This window comes from Dermacentor albipictus, chromosome 5 (assembly GCF_038994185.2).
Source record: "Dermacentor albipictus isolate Rhodes 1998 colony chromosome 5, USDA_Dalb.pri_finalv2, whole genome shotgun sequence".
Lineage (NCBI taxonomy): Eukaryota > Metazoa > Arthropoda > Arachnida > Ixodida > Ixodidae > Dermacentor > Dermacentor albipictus.
The window spans coordinates 132,632,151-132,649,710 of NC_091825.1; the positions used below are offsets into that span (position 1 = coordinate 132,632,151).

General features: G+C 46.1%; 1 protein-coding gene across 3 annotated transcripts in view; it reads right to left on the bottom strand.

Moving 5' to 3' along the window:
- LOC139060093 (glutamate receptor ionotropic, kainate 2) overlaps nucleotides 1-17,560 on the bottom strand; it is a 636,178-nt gene that overhangs the window by 450,308 nt on the left and 168,310 nt on the right. For all 3 annotated transcript variants that reach the window (XM_070538904.1, XM_070538906.1, XM_070538907.1), the window contains one exon: nucleotides 1,603-2,986. In XM_070538904.1, coding sequence (XP_070395005.1) covers nucleotides 1,603-1,750 — 148 coding nt within the window. In that variant the 5' untranslated portion in view covers nucleotides 1,751-2,986. The remainder of the gene's footprint in view (nucleotides 1-1,602; nucleotides 2,987-17,560) is intronic.

The following is a 17,560-nucleotide window of genomic DNA, read 5'->3' on the forward strand; positions in this document are numbered from 1 at the left end:
CTCACTCCGAGTTGGTCGACTTGGTTAAACGTGCCGTCTGTACCACTCGCCGCCGATCTAGCTCGTTGTGCCAGGTTTCTTTCCCTTTGGTGTCTATCTTCAAGCGTTCTTTATTGTGCGTGTGCATGTGCGTGTGCGCGCGTGTGTTCGCGCGTGCGTGTGCTTTAGGGTGCGGTGCTGCATAGCATAATTCTTATTTTAACGCTACAGTCCGAGCGTAAAAGTGATGCTACGTTCGATGATATACCATGCCTCAAGCCAGCTTACGCGCCAGTCTTTGGAGTTGCCACTCTGTTTAATTGTAGAGCTGCGTTTCTCTAACGCACGCGGAAAGCACAGTACGCGAGTGTTTTTGTATTTCGCCACCATCGAAATGCGGCGCCGCCGCCGGGATTTCACCCCGACTTCCTCGGGCTTAGCAGCGCAGCGCAATAGCCAATACGCCACTGCTACACACGGGTGCATCTTGGGGGAAGGGAAGGCATTATACATAAAGGCTGAAGCAAATAAACATGCGTTGCCGCTCACTCACATCATTCTTCCTCCTGTTATATACTTTTTTGTGTATTCCTGGGTGATACGAACTTACAAACAATGAAGCCACCCGCTGGTAGAAGTAGCGCTTAGTCAACCAGTAGCTTCCTGTGCACTTAAACCTACCCATCGCACTCTAGCCCGATTGCAACAAAAGCCGCAAATTCTGAACCAAAACAATGAGTCCTTCCTAGCTGTAGCAAATCACAAATATTTAGCGCTGGCTCGGAATATTTGCTGATGTTAATTACTGTAAAGTGAGCTGCCACTGAGTCTTCCATGGTGCAGCATTCCGCACTAATGTCTTTACAAGAACAGGTGTAGGTCGAGCCTTCGTGCTAGATGCAAGGATGTCGAATCCTCTGAACGCTTGCTCCTATTTTGCTGGCGGTATGTAGGTTTTTAAAAGAATGGGACGAAATAGTTACACTTGTCACAGACCCCTACAATTGCTTCCAGCGCCTTTAGTACACGAAAGCATGGTACTCGAGATCTGCTTTCGCTAGTCTGGGAGATCCGCCGCCGAGTGTTGCGATTTGGCCCCTACGTATCGGCTTTAATCTCTGCCATTTTTTTTTCTTTTGGAGCGAGCAGCCTGATTGGTCACTGGAAATAATTGTATGTACTTTTGCACGACTGCATTGTTGCTACATAGAAGTCGTCTTTCAAAAACACCTACCTTTCAAGTTATTAATGCTGTTGTTTTTTTGTGTTTGTCTCGCTTTCTAGCGCTTCCATCATGAATCGGCTCTGTGCTCAATAAAAGATCAGCGGGGAGTCAGCGCTAGGATGTGTCTCTTTCTGCATTGCTTAGCTGCGCTGGTTGAGTCAAGATTCCCGCGTGACGTATCAGCGTCAACGCAAGCCACCTCGATCCCTTACAGCACCAAAAGCAAGCACTGAGTGTCCGCAGATCGAAGTCCTTATCGTTGGCAAACGCTGGACGCAAAAACTCATGAAAGCAGAGTACATTGCACACCTGGTTCTTCTCTGCAGGACACCTCAGAATGTGCGCCCTAGGAAAGAAAGAACAAAAGAAGACAACAATAACAAAGTGTCACCACTCACCGATCTTGATGACGGATCTGGCCGGCGTGGCAGCTTCGGCACTTCGCAGCGCGAGTGGGTCGGTCAAGAAGAAGAGCACGGCCAGCGACTGCCAGGTGACCAGGACTATCCACAGGGGCTGCCAGAACAGGCGGCCCACTCCGCTCATCGCTCGGCCGCCACACTCCCCGCTCAGCACATCACGTCCGCAGAAGCAGCAGCAGCAGCAGCAGCGGAAGCAGAAGACTCCTGGCGCGCTTTCCTGCTAGACGAAGGAGATGGCGCCGCGAATTCGTCCACCACTGCGAGTTCACACTTTGCCTCGTCCTCGGTCGGCTTCCACGCGCACACGCAAAAAACAGAACGTCAGTGGTGCATCACGCGCCCGGCTCAACAGGCGTTCGGGTTTCGACGACACCTCGCGCGGTGTGCTCTCTAGTATCGCTCGCTGCGATGAGTGTTGTCGTAATAAGCCGAGTCACTGTTCTTGCGTCTTCTCTGAAGCCAGCTGCCAGGGTGGCCACTCGGTTAGCGTCTGGTTAGCTCCGTGTTCTTCATCGCGCAGCCTCATGGTTCGATATCCACGGCCACTCGCCTCGTTTTCGCTCTACCTGCTTTCGCCAATTTTGCTGGCCTTTCCTCAGAGCACGGGGATCAACTGCGAACGGCTCAACAACGTTCGAGTGATCACACACCTGTGGTAATCGCTCTTCTAAAACTTAAGTACCCTATCTTCTTCAAACCAGCTCGCCGTAAGAACTTTAAGAGGACATGGCGACAACGTCCCAAGAAGGGGATACGCGACAATCGGGCTTAAGGTTCCGGGAAAGTTAGGTTTTTTAGCAGACGGCCACAACTTGTCGTCTGTCGCGCACTTGGCGAAGCACGAAACTGGTTAAGACGCTCACATTAGCCGCACTTGGTTGCCCACGACGTCGAACGACTTCCGAACTGTCCGATCGACGTAAAGTTTGGTTATGCTTTCACCTGGGGCACGGGGGTTCTTGCGAGGTAGGGCAAAAATTGTTTGTTCCTGGAATCTGAAGCCCAGAGAAGTGGCTTGGTCGTTCTAGTGGACACGACGAGCGGCGCAGTTCGTTGGTTTTCAAAGAGTTGTAAGTAACAAGTCCAGTTTCATGGCTGTTGCGAAGCCTGGAAAAAGAAGCCCGAGCTGCTTTTCTTTTTCTTTTCCTTATTCTTTTTCACTGGCGTGGATGGTACAAAAAAGTTGAGCTGCTTATTATTTTCTTCTTGGGTGCAGTCGGGATGGAGGAGCCTTACAACAGTCTTGCGCGGATGCGATACTGAGAAGAGCAGCTATTTCTTCTGTCTCCAAGTTGGAGTCGGCAGTCGCTGGCGTGGCCGTAGAATGAGCTCTGGAAGAAGCTCGGGTTTGCATGTGTTTCTGAAAAAAAGAAGTTGAAAACACAAAGACGACGTCAAACTTAGTATTTCGTTTCAGGTAAGAAGCGCACTCATTTCTCGCAGTGCATAGCTAACCTGCGGGTACATTCAAAGCCACTCAGGTTTAGGCCGTCATTCCCCATGTTTCTGTTAATGGGTTCCTGAGTCCTTACGCAAGGCACGGATCTTCTCAGTTTAGGTTCAAAACCACAGAAGCACACTCCCACATTTTCATCAGTGGTCAGAGAGTAAATTTAGCGTTTCTTTCCGCACGAATTATGTTCCCCGCGCAACTGCGATGTAATGAGTAGAAAATGACAGGGTACTTTATTTATTATATAGACCACAGCAGAGACGACTTGAAAGGAATTTTTGAATATTCGACCTCAACAATAATTCCTAGGAAACCTGCAGCATTCATCATAGAACTTGAACAAAATCCCATTTTCTTTACTTCAGCGGGTCCTATGTAGAAGGACGTGTGTTGTAATGCCACTCAAGGCGCAGTACAAGTAGAAAGAAAGAAAGAAAGAAAGAAAGAAAGAAAGAAAGAAAGAAAGAAAGAAAGAAAGAAAGAAAGAAAGAAAGAAAGAAAGAAAGAAAGAAAGAAAGAAAGAAAGAAAGAAAGAAAGAAAGAAAGAAAGAAAGAAAGAAAGAAAGAAAGAAAGAAAGAAAGAAAGAAAGAAACGTATTTGGGCCTTGAACTAAGGGAAGGAAAATCAAAGCACTGCCAATGCCAGCAATACATTTGGCCTGGAATAAACCGCACTGTGACAAACGCACGGCCACAATCAGGGACGTTGCTCACTGGCAGAATATCCACTTGGAATGTGTTATTTCAGCCCACCTTTTTGACGTCATGGCAACGAGCTGCAAGACTTCTCTACCAAGCGAAATGTTCAGTCCATCTGTCTCGTCCACCGTACTACTGCTCATCTGGCTGTCCGGCGCGTTTGTTTTAAATAGGAGGCGACGTAGACCAACAGAACTTGTCCTTCGGCTAGCGTGTTCATGCTTCCAGCGATAACCATAACGTTGCCTACGATTATATTGTGTTGTTAAGGCTACGGTTATAACGCAGCGTCCACTATAAGTATAAATATAGCCATTCGCGACTAATCTATATACATCTGCACCGACCTCAAATATCCCAAATTTTCAATTTTTCATTCAATTATTATTATTCATTTTTTTATATTCCTGCATTTCTGATCAAACTTTCTTATTGGTGATATTGGAATATCTGGCTGCTCGATAACCTTTTGCCCCATAGTTTTGTCTCCTAGTCTAATATAACAAATGTGCGCTACTCTGGATGCACCTATAAACTTCATCGATTAGACCATAGGCAGTGTCGCTCATAGTCGCTGCAAGGTTGATGACATTTATAAACAAGATTTTCTCCGGGAACTTATACCCTTTGGTTACCTAGTAAGGTGAGTTAATAATGATAACGACTGTAGTCTAAGCAAGGCACGTGCATGGCGCCCATAGTACCCTGCTCTGTGCTGGAGTGCTGTTTCCGTTGGCTAGTCTAAAAAGCTACCATGCATTGGTCGGGACTGTTTCAGAGTTCCCTGCGTTTACCTCAGCAAAGAGCATTCGCAATACCAGCGTCTCCATCACGAAGTACCACCTCAATTTCGACAATCGCTGAAATGGTGGTCGTGCCCATGCGTCACTTCATCATATTACAATATGTCACCAGCCGCTTCATGTAAAAACACCCGCGTTTTTCCTTTAAAATTTTTAACAAGGAACATTTAGCGCTTACCGCTCCTTTGCTCTTGAACAAATGTAGCATCGGGATTGCAATTTATGGCCCGGATCGTTCAATGTAACACTTCACACTGGGATTTACCCGATTTTCCAAGGAAAATAATGGGAATTTGAGTATATCTGCGCTTGTCCTGGGGCCGATTTCACAAAGCAATTCACTCGTAAGCGCTCCTCGGTCGCGGATTCAGGATTTGGGGGGGGGGGGGGGGGGTCCAATTTTTAGGTAGTGATTGATGGTGATGAGTTTTTGTGTGCTGGCGGCTTCTCTTCAATTATCATTAAATCTTTATTCTTGTTTTTTTCTCTCCTGAGCAAAAGAACAGTTACATCTGGGAGAAATAACTTCATGAGTTTTCAGGTTGAGTTTTCAAGTGCCGTACGCTGGCGCTGCGAACAGAAATTTGGGCATGGAGGGGGGAGGGGGGGAGGCGATGCTCAAGACATCTGGACATCCGCTCTGGATCCGCGCATGACGCTCCTTACCATGGCCTTGCCGTTATCGCTTGTAATATGCATCATAATTGCGTGTAACTTGCTCCTAAGAGCAAATCTATCGTAAGAGCTTTTTGTGAATACGAGTCCTGATGTCCACATCACCATCCATCAGCGATTATCGAAAACTAGTCTCGAAGGACATGCTTTGCTCAACTGCAAACGCTAGAAGTGACAAGGTAATGTCATAGCCGCCATGTTTTAGCAATCACTCACTGCAATGGGTGTATATGAAAGAAAGTTCGGGTTCCCTTTTCTTTTCATTCTTCTTTTATGACAACCCAAGCAAATAACAGCAGGAACAGTTATATCGAACGATTCGAAAAATTAACTCTGCAAAAGTAACTCTGCTCAATGCCTGGCGCGGCGGCCACGCAAAAGTGGCGAGGCATCGCTACTGGCGTTGGTCACCGCGAACTGCGAGCTGCATTTTACGCGTGAAGCGCGCGAAGCCAGTACGCAGCTGCATTGAGAGAGAGAGAGAGAGAGAGAAAGAGAGAGAGAGGGCGCATATAAGGAAGGCAGGGATATCAACGAATCAAGAGTCTGGTTGGCTGTCCTATGCTGGGGGAAGGGACAAGGGGAAGAGAGAGAGAGAATAACGCCTGAGACCACTGGTGTCGCCTCACGCGGAGGCGTAATTATGCGGCTATATTCCTATTTTACGCATTTTCTTCATAACGTGGAAAAATTAATTACGCGAGACATAGTACACTGAGAACAACTGAGTCAGGTGTTTTAAAACAGAATTACTACTTTACTGTCAAAATTGGCGCCCTCAATTCCGTAATTAAAGGGATCGTATACAATCTCATCTAATTATCGATAGTTCAATTACGAAAAAAATGATCCTGGTGCGGCACGTCATTGCCAACCGAATACCATTGCTTGCGTCCTCGTATGATCTATATTCTCTTATTAAGAGCTTGGCTAACGTTAGCTGGGACACGCTGTAGATGCGTCACGCGTCTAGGATAGCTATATATTAAGTACTTGCGAGGTGTGTTGCGTAATTACGCATGCATATCTGCGTTCGCACACACGTCTGCATAACTGCGAACTTCTATGCGCGTTCTCGGACAATTTAGAGTGTCTTTATTTTCATTGATGGAACTGTATATATCAATAAAGGGAAAATTAGACATTCACGCAATCGTAGCAACGATTGCTATGATTGGGCGGATGCCTAATTTTTCCCTTTATTAATTACTTCTCTCCACCTTGCGTGTTTCCGCACGACTATTACGTCAAACTGTATACAAGTTCGTAGATATTTGTGCGCGTTCCCGTATTGCGTTTTGTGGCTTAATTCCTGGACTAGTGAACATAAATTTGTATGTGTTCACGCTTGACTGTACTCAGTCATGCGCATTTTGTGATTTCATTTTGTTTTACGTGTGACTGAGAGTTACCGGTGCCACCTAAAAGCACCAAGCAATCCTTTAATGATTTTTTCAAAAAAATAAAATAATACAAAACGACTGATTTACCTTTCATTCTCGCCGATCTTTCGATCCCTCCCAAGCTTTCCCAGTGCAGAATACCTACTAGAGCTCAGTTTGAAGAACATAAATAAATTTGCGCTTCCACGAGCGAGGATAAAAAGCACACGATGCAACGAAAAAAGAAAAGAGTCCGCTTCACACATTAACGAACTGCTACGTCTCGCAGCTATTCCAGAGCCCATAGACTGTGACTAATTAGCCTCGTAATCAGTTTAACGCCTCGTTAGCACGACTGTGCTGTTTTTCTGGCCACTCCTCCCCCCCCCCCCACCGCACATGTGGCGCCTATATCAGGAACCCGAGAGAAAGAATAGACGCGTCGAGCTCATCTATGTAGGCCATAAAGTACCACAACTCGAAACAATGTATCTTGCTCCCTACGCACGCTGCGTTACCTGTGTGTCTGTCTCTGCCAATTTTATTTTCTGGATTTCAGCCGAGCATCCTGTTTTCTCTATTTGCCTAGCATTCGAAGAGAGAGAGAGAGAGAGAAAGCAAGGAGAGGAAAGGCCGGGAGGTCAACCAGACGAGCGTCCGGTTTGCTACCCCTTACTGGGTTTTAGGAAAAGAGGGAATGAAAAGAGGAAAAGAGTCAGCACTGAATGCACGTGGGGGATGCACAGGAGCTTTAGAAGCGACCTCTCAAGTCGGTGCACTTGAAGTACTGCACTAGCGCACGAATCGCTTTATTTTTAAGAGGGGAGGGGGGGGGGGGCAGTGACGTATGTGACCATGGTCCTAGTATCTTTGACTCAGAGAATGGTATCGAGACCAGTCTGTTCGCAGTTGTCCGGAGAGAGATAGGGAGAGAGAGAGAGAGAAAAAGAGAGAGAGACGTTGGACTTGGTTGCGAAAACGGGTACACAATTAATAGGTGTCCGATGGTTTCCTCGCGCCTACAGGAGTCACACTTCGGCCTATTGGTCATTCCTACACGATAAACGTAAGCGTGCGTAAATTGCACTCTCAGCCACCAGCAAGGCCTCCCAGTTACGTCTGTAGGAAAAACTCGGTGGCGTATATAGTCGGTTTGATGCAAAGAATACCAAACTGCGAAAGCCCTATCAGATGTTCGTAACTAATGATTTCCGGCCACAGACGTCACAGTATTTACCGTATACTACACAATTGAAATTCATGCGGGTCTTATTAAACTAAATCGCATTGCAAATAAATATTCAACACTGCATGGATTTTAACGCGACAGCGTTAAGGGCCCCGCGTGACAGAAAATCCGGCGTTGCCGTCCCGCGTCCGGCGTCGAACGTCTTTTCGGTAAGTATCATTCGGAACCACGCATACCCAACAACTCTTCTATCATCAAAGTTGTCCATACCTTGTCTTTTATTCTTTACAAAGTTATTCCTCGGAATTTTGAGAACGGCAACCCACAAACAAATGTAATAAAAAAAACGACAGCGCATAACCTTTATGTTAGATCTTCTCAGAGTGAAATATTAGAAGTGCGAAACTATAACAAGAGATCGACCCACGCAAAAGGCCGCGTTTCTACCAGAAAGCTTGCCTGCATAGAGTTCGCCGCTAGCGTTTCCCGGTAGACGTTACGATTACCCAAGCTGCAGTTGCCGGGAAGCATGAAAATCCCTCAGGGATTTTTGAATTCTATCGCGTTCCACTCTCAAAGGCGAAGCTTAAGCGTCTTCCAAATTTTTCCGCACTTTGGTATAGCTCTGCTGAGATGCTTCTTTTTGCTTCAGCTGTGCTGCGCACTAATCGTAAAACGTTGTTTCAAAATATTTGAGTGCTTTATCTCACAATTAACTCACTGTGTCGAGAAATTTCCAGTACACAAACGAATATTCACACTTCTAGGCCTACGTCTCGCTACAGACAAGCTTCATGTCTGTAAACAAGAAACGCATGACGTCGCTGGCGCGTATGCTCACTGTACTTTTGATATTTATCGTCAAGCCACATCAATTCGTGGCCGCATTAATAAACGGTCTGGCGTTTTCTTTTTCTTTTCTGCAAAATCATAAAGCTCTCAGGAGCAATATAATCCCGTGTCTGCCAGAACCAAGAAGTGCACGGTAGGAAAGGGGTAGATATAGATATCTGCGTAACGTCATAGCCTGGAGCAGGTTCTGTACTTAAGTGACATTTTAGCACTGTAACACTCACGTCGGGTGAATATTCTGACTTATTGAACTTATTTTCATTCATAATGTTCTGAAAACAGTGCTACGGTAGAAACTAAGCCCAAATTAGGCTCTAAAATGCAATGCAGCGATTAGGTTAAAGTAAGAAATCAGAAACTTGTTCAAAGACTCAAGGGTGATGCAAACAAACCCGCGCATCATAAATAATTACTACGCCAGATTAGGAACTGTAGTGACCTCGTGAGCACTCAATATAGTGCTAGATTTCTCAATAACATTAGTATGTTGATGTATGTATGATGATACTAGCATTATTATGATGCATGTTTCCTGCTAATACCTGCGTGAGACATTGGCATGGAAGCACTATGAGGCAGCCTTCCTTGTGGAGTACCAAAGCATTCCTTGCCCTAGGCGTCTCTTAGACGAGCAATCGTACATCGCTCGCTGTGTGTTCTTTTTTAACACAGAGGCCCTTTCTAGCTATACGTATTCGACTAACTTCCGGTCTAAGTACAACACACCTTATGAGACCATTGGCGTAAGTTTCTCAACCACTATGCTTTTTCAACCTCGTAAACCTAATTACTGCCACGCTCTCTGAAAACATTTATCACAGGCAAAGCTCCGAGCTCTGCTCACTAAATTCGATAAATTAAAGATAAATAGTCCCCCCCCAAAATTTTACCTACGTTCCTTAGCAGTAGTGGACTGAGTCAGCACACTTTTTCACGTGTTTATGCAAACCTTTGATGGGGCTTATCCTCCAATTGGATTCAAATATCAGAAATAATAATAATAATGATGTCATAATAATGATTGGGGAGGGGGACGCAGGGTAAGGCAAATAGGCACCCACTCACGGAAATTAATTATGGAATGCACTGCCCTGGCTTCAACAAAGCACGGACAAAGCAAGTCTACAGAACTGAAAGTGGTGGCAAACAGCTACTTTTTCTTTTGTACGGGCTTCCTTGCTCTCTGCCAGTTGTCTTTTCTTTTCCTTTTCTTTTTTTCATTTATTTCGTTCGAGCTTAATGCGCCAGAGCTGTATGTGTTGCATTACACTAATGACATCCCATGCAATACAGGAAAAAAGAAATGCGATCTCTTCTTGCGCCACTCTTGTACTGCAGAACGCACCAGGTGAAGCCATAAACAACAACTTGGTACATTTTCTCTTGAAACTGCTTACCGGAGTAACATAACACCATATTAAATTATCCTTGTTCTTTCTTGCGACATGCAGTTTGTCGCATCGAAAATATAAGGAGTGAGCATGGGGCGTATATGCGACATAAACGAGCTTTCATAACGCATGAGCGTCGCATGGTCTTATTGCTTTTCGATGACCCATTTCTAGTACTTTCATTGGGGTTTTCTCGAGAGTATAGAGTGGTGCAAGCATGTTGGCGTTGCTCTCAACAAGTCTGAAAGCTGCGGAGATATTCTTTAAGAGTCCACCTAGTGGATATGTCCATTTCGTTTGCTTCTGAAGTTATGATTGGCTGTGCTGGGCTGCGCGTCCACAGCAGCCCAGGCGCCGCAGCCAATCAGAACTTCAACGGCAGACGAAATGGACGTGTCCACTAGGTGGACTCTTACAGAATAACTCCCCTGGTATTCTTTGTAAAGATTCAGTCATAAAAACAAAACAGCCAAAAGAAAAGTAGACAAGTGCTGCCTACTCTAAGGTGTCCCCGTGTTTTTCGCGCTTATTTGTTCTTCAGCTGTGGGCTCTGGGCAGACAAACTTGTAACTGTCATTATATTTCTTGAGATAAATGTTCGAGCCGCCGTTGCGGCTACCGCGGTAGCGTTGTTGACGTCGTAGGCCGGCGCCCCAGTGCCGGAAGCACCTTGTCGTCATTTCCTTTTCCAACAACAACAACAAAATATTAAGAAAAGCTATTCTGAAGTCATAGGGTCTCCGCGGCAGAAAGTAGGCTTATCTAAAGGTTCACGTGCCCTTGTCAGTCCTGCTGATCCCAGACTTTTCCGATTTCTTGAGAGCATACTTCGGGAAACACGGCAAAGCTGCTTTATGATAAACAGCGATCGCCAACGATGAAAGCATACTCACGTCGCATTTACACAAGGACAGCATTGCGCAGGTCATTTTGAGCGGCGCTGTGGTTAAAGCAAGCGACCCGAAGGGATCGTACGCAAGGCTACTGTGACACTGAGTGAAGTCTCACTAAACTTACTACGGTGCTAGTTTATTGCTGTCATCGCAAGAAATGAATTTCATTAGATGAAAGTGCATTTTATTTCATATTCTGAACAAGGATTAACTTCACTTTCACATCAACTAATGCGTTGTAATGCGAAGCTTGGAATTAAATAAACATGTACTGACACAGGCAACCAGGTACTGTGATGGACTTAGGGGTGGCAGTCAGCTGGCGCAAGGTAGGGGTAAGTGAAGGTCGCCGACAGGGGCCTTAGCTTTGCAGTAGATATAAACGCTTAAATTGAAATTAGTTAAATTCTAGGAACATACGCACCGAAACTACGATCTCATTACGAGGCATGATGGGAGATGGCATAAAACATTATGATAGTGACGATGATGATGGTGATTATGATGTCTACTACTGAGCATCAAGACTGTAACAGAAAAAATTGTGGAGCGCGCAATCTCAGACTTCAGCAGGAGTTCAACAAAGTTACGTTCAAACGCATGCACGCTCTCTGCATATATATTGAGACAAGGTGGCACGTAACGAAAGAAAATAATAATAAAAAAATTAAGCAGGAATCACTCATTCAATAACTTACCATTCAAGCTACAAATTTTGAACTGGCTTCCTTTTTTTTCGCTTGCCAGCTCCTTTGCAACACGGACTACCCCATTTCCCGCCCCTAATTCACTTTCATACCACACGCTTCCAGGCCGTTCGTACTTCCGCAATTTTGTTAGCCGCCACTGTACGTGGAGGAGCGCCGGGCGGGCCTTATAATTTCGCACACCTGCCTCACTCCATGGCGAACTCAGGCGGCTATGGCGGTGCAATTGCCAATAGCGACCATCGCGCTTGTGTGTCATACGCAGCGTCGCAATTTGCCGTCGCCCTTTGAGCGCTGAGCTCTGCTCTTGTCCGCAACAAATTTCGCTCGCTTTGGCGCGTTGCGTCGGTCGATAAGTTTAGTCTGGATTGTGCGTAATATTTGCGCCCACCTGGAAGGGCTTCGCTTCGCATCGACCACACATTTAGGGCGGCGCTATCTTCGCCTACTGCTCCGTCAATGAAGCCCGCTTACACTAAAAAAAAAAAAATTGTGGGGTTCTACGTGCCAAAACCACTTTCTGATTATGAGGGACGCCGTATACTGGAGGGCTCCGGAAATTTCGACCACCTGGGGCTCTTTAACAGGCACCTAAATCTAAATACACGGGTGTTTTCGCATTTCGCACCCATCGAAATGCGGCCGCCGCGGCCGGGATTCGATCCCGCGACCTCGTGCTCAGCAGCCTAACACCATAGCCACTGAGCAACTACGGCGGGTCCGCTTGCACTAGGTGTGCGCAGTGTTCAAGGGTGACCTTGCAAGGAAGCGTTGTAAAACTGCCCGTAGTTTCGACTAACTTGGACGGAAGAAGAAATCGGCGCTTCGGATGCACAACAGAGCCCACACATTTGTCGGTTCTCGGTATAGCGGCGTTGGAAATCTTAGCAGTGTACCTAACGGGGCTTCTAATGCCTTCAGAACTTCGTTAACCACTTCGTTAAGCGGTGGCAGGACGCCGGTATTATGTTAACTGGATTATTTTGGACTTCGCCTGTCTTGCGCTGTTTAGTCAACCCTGAAGTCGTAGAACTCGCCTAGCTTTCTGTTCTTGCAGGCTATTTCGAATCCATCGAAACTTTCTAACTTTAAAGTTAAAAGTTAGATCTTGGGGTTTCACATGTCGGAACCGCCACCTGATCATGAGGCACGCCGTAGTGGGGGACTGCGGATCAACTTTCACTACCTGAGGTTCCTTACCATGCACCCAATGCACGTTGCACAAGTGTTCTCTCTCTCTCTATCTCTCTCTATCTCTCTCTCTCTCTTCATTCCGCCTTCATCGGAATGTGGCCACACGGGCATGAATCGAACCTGCGACCTCGAGCTCAGCAGCGCAATGCTTTATCGACTGGGCTGGCTACCGCTGCTCCCGTAGCTTTCCAAGTTCGCCTAGCTCTCCTAAACGCAATTTCATTTTGCAATAAGACGCACTGCAACACAATATTCTTGAACGAGCCACACACCGGGCGCATTCAGTGGACACTTGCAGGCATTTCGCATTTGTTGAGTGCAAGTAACGTTGCGGGTCATTCTGCTTCAGATGTGTCTGGACGAGCTGAGCCAGACATGCCGGCCAACACGCGTTCAAAAATGTCCGGCCGCTAAGAAAAAAAAGGCGAAACACGATGGGTTCCAAACAGCAATGGCCTCACTTCGACGGCGACGATGTAACATGATAGCTACAGTACGTACACTTTATTTTGATCAACTGCGGATGAGTAAACTAAGCCTCAGAACGGATGGAAGGAAGGAAAAAGTGGAGAAGGAAAGGCAGGGAGGTTAACCAGTTTAGCTTAACCGGTTTGCTACCCTCAGAATTGCTCAAAACGGAGTCACCCTTTATGCTAGGGGAGAGGTTGATCTGACGAAGCCAATTCCGTTTTCAACAAAATTATTCTGTCATAAAGAAGGAGCAGCTAGCGCTGACTTCTGGCACCGGTATCTCGTTTACAGTTGACAAAAAAATTCACAAGCCCTCTTTTCGCAATATTGGCGACGGAGAAATTGCTTGTTCGATCACTGTTGATCATTCCAAGTCCAAACCTTCCCTTGATACTCTTGTCTTGTTTCGAGTACACTTTTATCACGCTATTGCCGCTTTCTAAACGCGATCCTTTTCCGATTCAATTCCAGTCCGATTATTACCGCCCTCTGTAACAGAGCGCAAGGGCTATCGGTAGAACTAGCCCAAGTATGTATCGGATGGTAAGAATATAATCCAAATAAGGAAACTGTGCCATTGTGACCCAGTGGTCGAAGATTAAGACCGCTCTACTGCGGCGTTGCTTGATAAAATTTTGTTGATTTAGACTGTAGGCTAAAATTTTCATAAATATAAAGAAACGAAAGCTGGCATGTGGCATAAGAATACAAGCGCCTACCTGAGACGTAGAGCAAACGGCATTCTGAACGCCTTCATTTACTCTACATCCCGTTCATTGATATACTTTCCATGAGACCTTGAGAAGGGGTTTACAATGGAATCAGGTGGTATTTGTAGTTGTCTTTTATTTTTTTCTCGTCACTTACTGCTTTATCAATTAAGCCTTAGATTGAAGGCATTCCCGTTCTTATGCAACACAGTGTTATCTTTGCGAATATGTTAGTGTTACGTTAGCCTTGGAACAGTTCGCCTTGTGACGCATACAGAACCGCTGAAACGCAAACCATTGAAGATAACGAAGTGCATCGGCTCGTGTGGTTGGTCCACCCTATCAACTACTATCAGACCACTTTCGATGACACGCTAATAATCGTCGCAAATCTACAGCTCCCAACTTTCTTCCCCTTTGGAAATACAAAAAGGTGTTCCGATTTTGTATATCCAATACCGCATATCAGAGAACACCAGTGCGTAAAAGTATGGGCACAAATCGATCGCATAGAAACCACCTTCTCAAACTAAGATTTCAGGTAACACCACTTCGAAACGGGGTTATGCTCACCGTTGCAGGCCTACGCTCTTGAGCACAGTCCTTGGACATACTTACACAATTCGCAACTAAATTACGCACAAAAAAAAAACAAAGCCATCCAACAAATGTCCTGCGAAGGACAGCTAGTGTGGAAATACCATAATGTTCCGAAATGTTTCAACAAGAACAGGCGTATCTACAGGAGTGTTAGCCAATCTATGACGGCACTTTGTCGTAGCATTTTGATCGAAGCGTGCTTTCTACCTTACGGCCCGAACATCATAAAAATGAACCTTCAATAAAGGAGTTACATTGAACGGCAAACATACTTTCTACACACCACACTGTTTACTCTTTAACCACCTATTATATAGCGCTGTGTCCGCGTCTTGCCTCTGTCTCTCATCCCTTTTAGTGCGCTAAAAACCTCAGTTATGGAATACCAACACGCCCTAACCTACGACCTATCATATGTTCTTAGCACCCTTCTGCATCCCAATTAGCGAAGGAGCAGTTCATGAGCTATTCATACTACACACTTCGTCCGAGCAATTTCCTTTCCTGTCAAGATAGATGTCCATCAGTCCTTCTTACTATGCCGTATGCCCCCTGCTTACTCAAGAAAGAGAGAGAGAGGAAAGGCCGGGAGGTAAACCAGAAGCACATATCTAGTTTGCTGGCCTACACGTGCGATGGGGAAAAAGGGAGATAGAAAGGAGGGAGGATGAAAGAGAAAAGTAAAACAAGAAGTACTAAAGACATACACTGAATACTATAGATCCCTGAAAGCGCATCAATACTTTAACAATATTCTTATAAAATATAGAGTCATATGTGCGTTGCAGAATTGTTACTTTCGACAGAGGTTGGTCGTTGAACATGTCGAGCACGTCAATAAGTGTGCGTCCCTGGGCACAATACTGCGGACACTCCCACAGAATATGGATGATGCTGCCCTTTCACCCGCTGTGATCACAGGCTGTAGTGTCGGCCATTCCTATGCGGGAGGCGTAGGCATTGGTGAGCACCACGACCGTCCGACGCCGGCATAAGAAGGTCGTGTCCATTCGGGGCAGTCCTATGGTACCTTGATGCTCAATTCAGGCTCCAGGGAACGTAGTAGTGTGTTTTTGAAGCTGGGCTCGTTCCAATGACATAGTGTTTGTTGGCGTGCAATTATGCGAAGCCTTCTTGTGGTATCCGTCCTTGAAAGCGGGATCGATAAAAGCTGGGCTTCTCCGTGAGCTAATCGACTCGCCTCGTCTGCACGTCCATTACCGATAATCTCACAAGGAGTAGGTAACCACTGACAATGACGTAACGGCCCTTATCGGTTAAGTTACGTATCGCTCCTGCAAATATCAGAATATCATCTGTTCTCGTGGGCCCCGTAGGAATGCGGCCAATAAAATCTGCCGCCATCTAGTCCATCCATGGCTTGTAGTAGCATATTGAAATGCGTACTCCCGTTTTATCGGAATGGCCAACAGCCTATTTTGTAACTTCTGCGGGTGCAACGAAACAATCGCGCACCTTCTTTGTGAGTTTCCTCGTTGCAACCCGCTAAAAGCAGCCCTCTAAGCCACCCTAGACCAACCGGACAAGCGCCCAATAACGGAAAACAACATCCTTGGAAACTGGCCTATGCGAACATTAGCGCGAGCCACTATAGAGGCGCCGCTGCGTTATTTAAAGGACACCAGACTTTGTGACAAATTGTGACTGTGCACTGTGTAACGTAGGATTGGACGATCACACTGTGTAGCACTAGTAACGCCTTCGCACACTGAGTGACAGTGCCCACAGAAACAGTTCTCTATCGTATGTATGTGTGTTTGGGGGGTATTCTTTTTCTCTCTCTCACATATCGCATTCTTCTTTTGCCCTACCCCAGTACAGGGTAGCCAACCGGAGATAATCTCTGGTTAACCTCTCTCTCTTTCTCTCTCTCTCTCTCTTTCTCTCTCTCTTCGAGTAACAGGAAATAGACCACTTGCGTAAATGTTCATGATTAATAAAGCGCAGTGCGACACAGGGGGTGGCAAGTTCTGCAGCTGTGGATGTTTTCCAGAGAGATATCTTAAAATCGATCGTGGGAGCTTTCGTCGGGTTGACAAAACATGCGGTAAAGCTGTTCCGTAAAACCGAGCCAGCGGTGCTTATGTGCGTGTACTCGCTCTACGTTTCATGTGCGAGGAGCATGGTAAGCTGTTTGAGAGCAGGCGATTACAAGTCTACTCACTTCTGGATACCAGGTGCAGTAAGGTGGCGGGGTAGAATGAAACACTAAGGAGGCGTCGAAGGTTTCGATGCAGCTGTGAAGCCAGATGCTAACGACTCATTCTGAGCTGATAAAGTTTTCTAAAACGACGTACGTGGTCTCCTAGCCGGTACTTGTGCTCATTTGTGGCGTTTACGCGTAAACCCATGGCATATTACGGTATGGCCAATGGCCAAGCTATACAGTATGGGAGGACATACATATTTTTAGGTCTCCTTATTGATAGAGACTTATTGTTGAGCCCTCACGTGTCGTACGTGAAGAAGTCGTTGACAGGTATCTGTCAATCTTTTCAAGTTCTTAGCCGGAATGAGATGGGGATATGTCTTCGAACGCTATGCTGCAGTTATGAAGAGCGATTTTTCTGGGCTTTCGGCGATGCAGCTTTCCCGCCCTGACCACTGGAAATAAAATAAGTCTACGCATTACCCAAGGTATCCAGGCTCAGACTTCGAGGTCTTCCTCGACGAGGGCCAGCAGCGGCAACTATCACGCTCGCTCGAGATTATCTCATCATGACGCATATTTCAGTTGAAGCACTCAGAGAACACACAAGGCATCTTGCCCGTACACCTTCTGACTTAGAGCATCGCCGGTTATGGATGTGGTGGTATGTTTGTGGCGGTTTGTTGTTGAATGGTGGTGTGTTGTAGCTGCAGGTGAGTTTAGCCTGGCGACCGAGGCCGGCAAT